The 6,023-nt window shown below is 46.1% G+C and overlaps 1 protein-coding gene across 4 annotated transcripts in view; it reads left to right on the forward strand.

Moving 5' to 3' along the window:
- Nucleotides 1-45: 45 nt before the first annotated feature.
- HVCN1 (hydrogen voltage gated channel 1) overlaps nt 46-6,023 on the forward strand; it is a 47,152-nt gene continuing 41,174 nt past the window's right edge. For 3 of the 4 annotated variants that reach the window (XR_001364069.1, XM_014547737.1, XM_014547740.1), the window contains exons 1-2: nt 135-479; nt 4,927-4,966. Coding sequence is in view for 3 of the 4 variants with exons in the window: in XM_014547737.1 (XP_014403223.1) it covers nt 4,946-4,966 (21 nt within the window). In the remaining variant the exon portion in view is untranslated. Of the gene's footprint in view, nt 115-134; nt 480-4,926; nt 4,967-6,023 lie in introns of those variants that run through there. The other variant, XM_014547739.1, reaches the window with a different exon arrangement.

The following is a 6,023-nucleotide window of genomic DNA, read 5'->3' on the forward strand; positions in this document are numbered from 1 at the left end:
GACGCGCCCCCTCTCGATGCGCAGCCCCTTCTCTCTGCGCCCCAGCCCGAGCCCTCGAGGAGAGCGGGACCCCCGCCTTCCTGCTGGGACCCCGGGGATCCAGGCCGCCCTCAGGTGCCCGCAGTTCTAGCGTTTCCCAGCGCGTGGGGCGGGCAGTGATTTCCGCCCTGGAACCCCTGCCTTGCCCAGGGGTCCTAGAGTCCATAGGAGGGGAGGACAGGAGACGACACTCACAGGACCTGGGAGAAGTCCCTCTTGTCCCCAGTTATCCCCCTTGGAAGTGAGGGTGTTGGCAGAAGAGCTACCCTTTTGTCTGGAGTTTGGAACAGGTGCCTTCACTTGGTCACAGGCCAGGCAGCAGCAACAGGTGAGGAGGTACCATCCTTATCTCCCTCTCACAGGTGGAGAAGCGGAGATTCAAAGAGGCCAAGCCACTTGCCTGGGGTCACAAAGGAGGCAGAGCCAGGACTTACACCCAGGTTGGTGTGAACCCCTAAATCCATGTATTCCTCGTCCCTGCCCTGACCCCCACCTGGGCTGCAGGGAGAGAAGTGGAGGGGAGAGGCAGTGTGTGGGGGGGTATCCCAGGAGGCCGCGGAAATGAGCCAGCCAGCCTGTCCCTGCAGGAAGAACCCCCAGAGCAGCAAATGCTTCGCCTGGGTGAGGGGTGCGAGAAGTAAGCATGGTGGTTGGCGCCAGGCTAACTCCAGGAGTGGTGGGAAGCAGGGCAAACGTCCTCCAGGAACTCCCAGGCCTTTACTCAGCACCTCCTCGGGGCACAGGGGGCTCTTGTGGACTTAGCCATGGGACCTCACCTCTCCGTGCCTCAGTTTCCTTCTGGGTCCCACGGGGTTAGCATGGTGCCTGCCTCACAGGATGGCTGAGAAGATTAAATGAGAGATGATTGGTGTGAAGCCTAGTGCCTGGACCAAGCTGTAACCCCCTCCATCCCCATCGCTGTCCCTCTGAGAGCACATCTTTAACCTGAGGTCGGTCAGAGCTATCTGAGATCTGCAGGGTTTCCGGACAACCCCGCCAGCAGCTGAAGCTTCTTGAGTAAGACCAAGGCTGGGGTGGCAACTTCTCCCTGCTCTGACCCTTTGGAGGGAAGGCTGGTAGGAGCAGGTGTTTGAAAATCTTTAGGCTGCCGCTTACACAATTCCAGAACTGCTCTGCATTCCCCAAGCCCTCCCCCACCACTGGTTGAGCAAGAAGGAGGAAGCCCAGAGTTTTCTTGCTCCCATACCCGCTCTTCTCCTCGTCCTGACATCTAGGCCCACAGCAGCTTCTATCCCTCGGCACGTTCTGTATTTGACCATTCCCACCCCCAGGTCCTCAGCATTGATCCGGCCTGCTTGAGTCTTGATTCTCCTCTCACTCCACTGCCCATTGTAGCCACACTTCTCTCCTCGGAGATGCTGAGTTCTCTGCTCTCTCAGGGCCTTTGCACGTGCTCCTCCTCCTCCTCCTGGAAATGTTCTTCCCTGCCATCTTCTTGTGACTGGTCTCCTTGCAATTCAGGGACCACCATAAAAGACTCAGAAGTCTGCCCTGACCACCCACCCCACTGCAGAGGCCACGCTTGCCTGCTCTCGGATGCATTACTGTTTTTCCTTCCAATGCTCGGCCCTGGGTGATGTTACCTTGCTTATGCGTTTCCTTGGATCCTCAGTTGTCTCCCCAGCTCAAATGCCAGCCTTCCTGGGCCCTGACCTTTTTCTTGCCTCTTCACTTTGGATTCTTCAGAACCCAGCACTGTACCTGGCACATAGTTCTGATCATTATGTGCGATTGCAGGCAGTGTGTGCAACCATGCAGAGGTTGCTTAACAGCAATCTTTCTACATTTCTACACAGACCTCATCATTGCCATTCCTCCTAACTGCCCACTGCCTTCCTGAGCTTTTCCCTAACGTGGGGTCTATGCGCTGTTTCCAGGTTCTAGCCGTAATACCAACTTCATTTTCAACTTTTTGTCCAAATTGTACGTGTTTTGTTTTTTTTTGCTACCAAGGGATTTCTTTGAGAGATAGTTCCCAAACTGGTCAAGTCAAGGATATGATCATTCTGAAGGCACATGCCACTTACCACCTGATGACTGTTTAAAAAAGTTATCCCCAGCAATATGTGCAAGTTTTTCTACAGTCCTATGAGCATTGGGTGTTCTCATTTTTATTTGTTTTGTCTATTTTAATGGGGAGGTCATGGTAGGTTTAAATTTTCTGTTGCTTGGCCCTAACCAGTTTGGCTCAATGGATAGAGCGTTGGCCTGCGGACTGAAGCATCCCAGGTTTGATTCTGGTCAAGGGCATGTACCTTGGTTGCGGGCACATCCCCAGTAGGGAGTGTGCAGGAGGCAGCTGATCGATCGATGTTTCTAACTCTCTGTCCCTCTCCCTTCCTCTCTGTAAAAAATCAGTAAAATATATTTTTTTAAAAAAATAAATAAATAAAAGCTATGTGAATGATGAAAAAATAGGCTTAATTAAATTTTCTGTTGCTTGAATTATTGAAGCTGGATCCTTTTCAACGGATGTGCTAGTTCTGTTTCCTGCCTTGTGAAGGGAGGAAATCTGCAGGGCACCTTCATTCTTCCCTTCACCTTCACTTGTGGTAATGGTTCCACTTGAACCCATCTCATGAGAGTAGAGGGAGGGCCCCCAGGGGCTGGAACAGGAACCCATGGAGTCAAACTGTGCTGGTTGCAGAAACTGCTCTGCCAATCAAGCAGCAAAAACGCCTCTAAGTGCCCCTTAGTATGGTACTGTGGGGAGAGAAAGAAACCTCTTATTTTTTTAAGTCTTTGTGAATTTTTTTTCAAGATGGTATTTTTTTAAATGATAAAAGTAGCACACGGTGTGCAGGGTTATTCATTGGAACACGGGGCAGCAGAAGATTGGGAAACAACCTACGTGCTGAACAAATGATCACAATTTGGTGGCTGAAAAAAACATAAATATATTATCTTAGACTTCTGGGGGTTCTGGGGGTAAATCAGTCTCAGTTGGCCAAGATCAAGGTGTTGGCAGGGCTGTGTTCCTTCTGGGGGTCTAGGGGAGAATCTGTATCCTTGCCTTTACCGGCTGCCAGCATTCCTTGGATCATGCCCCCTTCCCTCCATCTTCAAAGGCAGCAGCATAAAATCCTCAAATCTCTCTCTGACTCCAACCTATCCCTCCGTGGTCACATCTCCTTCTGTGTCTGATTCTCATTACATTGGGCCCACTGGGGTTCTCAGGATCCTTTACGTAATCCCATCTGCAAAGTCCCTTTTGCCAGGTAACGTGACGTGTTTACAGATCCCGAGGAATAGGGTGAGGATGTGTGCATCCTCAGGGGGCCAATGTTCAGTCCGCCACACCCTAAAGGGAAATGAGCAAGGTTCAGAGCCGAGTGTGGGGCTCACGTTTGTTTAAGGAAAAAAGAAAGAGAAAAGGAATAAGTATACATGTGCTTGCAAAGGCAACATAGGAAAGTGGTAAGAGTGGCTGCTTCTGAGAAGATTGGGTAGAAAGGAAACTTGTCTTTTTGTGTTATTTAAACTTTTTACTACATGTATATGTCACTATGTAACAAATAATTTTTAAGAAGTAGCACATGGTCATTGTAAAAGTTGAGGCTGTCCAAAAGCTGAGAGAAGGAAAATACCCCCTAATCATTCCCTTTCTCTCCAGCAGTAACCACTGTGAGGAATTTGGCTGTATCCTTGCAAACTTGTAAAAAATGCATATGAATTTTTTCACATAGGTGGGATCAGACTCTACACACTGTGATATAATGTGATGGGGGCACTATATTTTTCACATCTTTCCTCATCCATGTATGAAGGTTTAACAGCACTGGGGTCTCCCACTGCTCAGATGTACCTTAACTGACTTAACCAGACCCCTTGTTGGTGGACATTTAGATTCTTTGCTGCTGTCCACAGTAATCTCAACACTGTAATCTATGTGTCTGGGGTTTTATTAATTGAAGTTAAATTCACATAACATGAAATTAAGCACTATAAAGTGAACAATTCAGTGGCATTTAGTGCATCGACAGTGTTGTATAACCACCACTTCCATCTAGTTCCAGAACATTTTCATCATCCCCAAAGGAAACCCCATCCCCATTAAACTCACTTCTCATTTCCCTCTCCACCCAACCCCCGCCCCCCAATCCCTGGCAACCACTAATCTGCTTTCTATGTCTACAGATTTGCATATTCTGGATATTGCATATCAAGGGAATCATGTCATATGTGATGTTTTGTGTCTGGCATAATGTTTTAGAGGTTTGTAGACATCATAGCATGTGTCAGTACTTCACTTTAAAAATATATATATATTTTTATTGATTTCAGAGAGAAAGGGAGCGGGAAAGAAAGAAACATCAATGATGAGAATCATTGATCAGCTGCCTCCTGCACACCCCCTACTGGGGATCGAGCCTGTAACCCAGGCATGTGGCCTGACCAGGAATCAAACTGTGACGTGGTTCATAGGTCATGCTCAACAACTAAGCCACACTGGCCAGACTGTACTTCATTTTTTAAACTAATTTTTTATTGTGGTCTAATTGACATACAAAATTTTATTAGTTTCAGATGTATAACAATGATTCGATATTTATATATATTACAAAAGTATTTCGTTTCTTTTTATGGCTGGATGACATTCCATTGTATGGATATAACATCTTTTATTATCCATTTATATGTTAATGGACACTTGGGTTGTTTCCACCTTTTGGCTATGAATATTTGTGTACATGTATTTGACTGGGTGCCTGTATCAATTCTTTTAGGTACGTGGCCTTCGAACTTTATTATTTACAACTTTCAGATATTTAATCAAGTTTTTAAAAAATTTGTAAGAAAGTGTTGCATACTAAGACAAATGATGGCAGGAGGACAGATCTGGACAAATGCTTTCTTATTTTCCAGATCCAGAGAGGACAGGAAAATGTCTGCCCAGGACGAAAAGGTAAGTTGCGTCTGGGACCTCCCAGCCTTGAGATCATTGTTTGGTGTTTCCAACAGGAATGAGGAAAAATGCCTATTACAATAACTGAGTTCCAGTTATTGTTATTAATCAGAGAAAGGCAAATGGAAACAGTTCGTATTTCCTTCATTTGTAGTTCCTTATTAAATTAGGCAAACAAAAAAGCAAGTGGAAATGCTCGATGCTGGTTATGCAATCGCCTCATTCCTACATCTACAGAGGGGCTGGGTCAACTCACATAACTATTCTTTTCTTTTTTTAAAAAATATATTTTTATTGATTTCAGACAGGAGGAGAGAGGGAGAGAGAGATAGAAACATCAATGATGAGAGAGAATCATAAATCTGCTGCCTTCTGTACGTCCCACACTGAGGATCAGGCCTGCAACCCTGGCATGTGCCCTTGACCAGAGTCAAACCTGGGACCCTTCAGTCCATAGGCTGATGCTCTATCCACTGAGCAAAACCAGCTAGGGCAACACAGCTATTCTGGGGGAAAAATGATGGTGTGTATCAGGAATCATGAAAATGTCTAGGATCAAATCTGCTCATCTCACTTATGGGAAAGGAAATGACCCATAAAAAGGAAAAAGTACAATTTATGGCACCATATTTCTTAGCACATCAGACACCGTTGATTGTAGACCCACCATTATATTAGGTTCTATGAAGAAGAAACAGTGCCGACACTTACTGTGATGTAATGCGACACAAGGCTGAAATTGGTCAATTGTAAAACACATTCAGGTTTCAGAAATGCTAAAATGTGAGAAAATGTGTTTTTAGTGTTGGTGATAAAAATGCTAAAAATGAAGAACAATCAGAAAACGAAATTGTGAGAGCTGTTGTTCCTTGGTAGGTTTCTGTGCCATTAAAAAGGTATAAATAGCCCTAGCCAGTTTGGCTCAGTGGATAGAGTCCTGTGGACTAAAGGGTCCCAGGTTCGATTCTGGTCAAGGGCACATGTCCGGGTTGTGGTCTCGATTCTCAGTAGGAAGTGTGCAGGAGGTAGCCAATCAATGATTCTCTCTCATCATTGA

Source organism: Myotis brandtii, unplaced genomic scaffold (assembly GCF_000412655.1).
Source record: "Myotis brandtii unplaced genomic scaffold, ASM41265v1 scaffold482, whole genome shotgun sequence".
Taxonomy (NCBI): domain Eukaryota; kingdom Metazoa; phylum Chordata; class Mammalia; order Chiroptera; family Vespertilionidae; genus Myotis; species Myotis brandtii.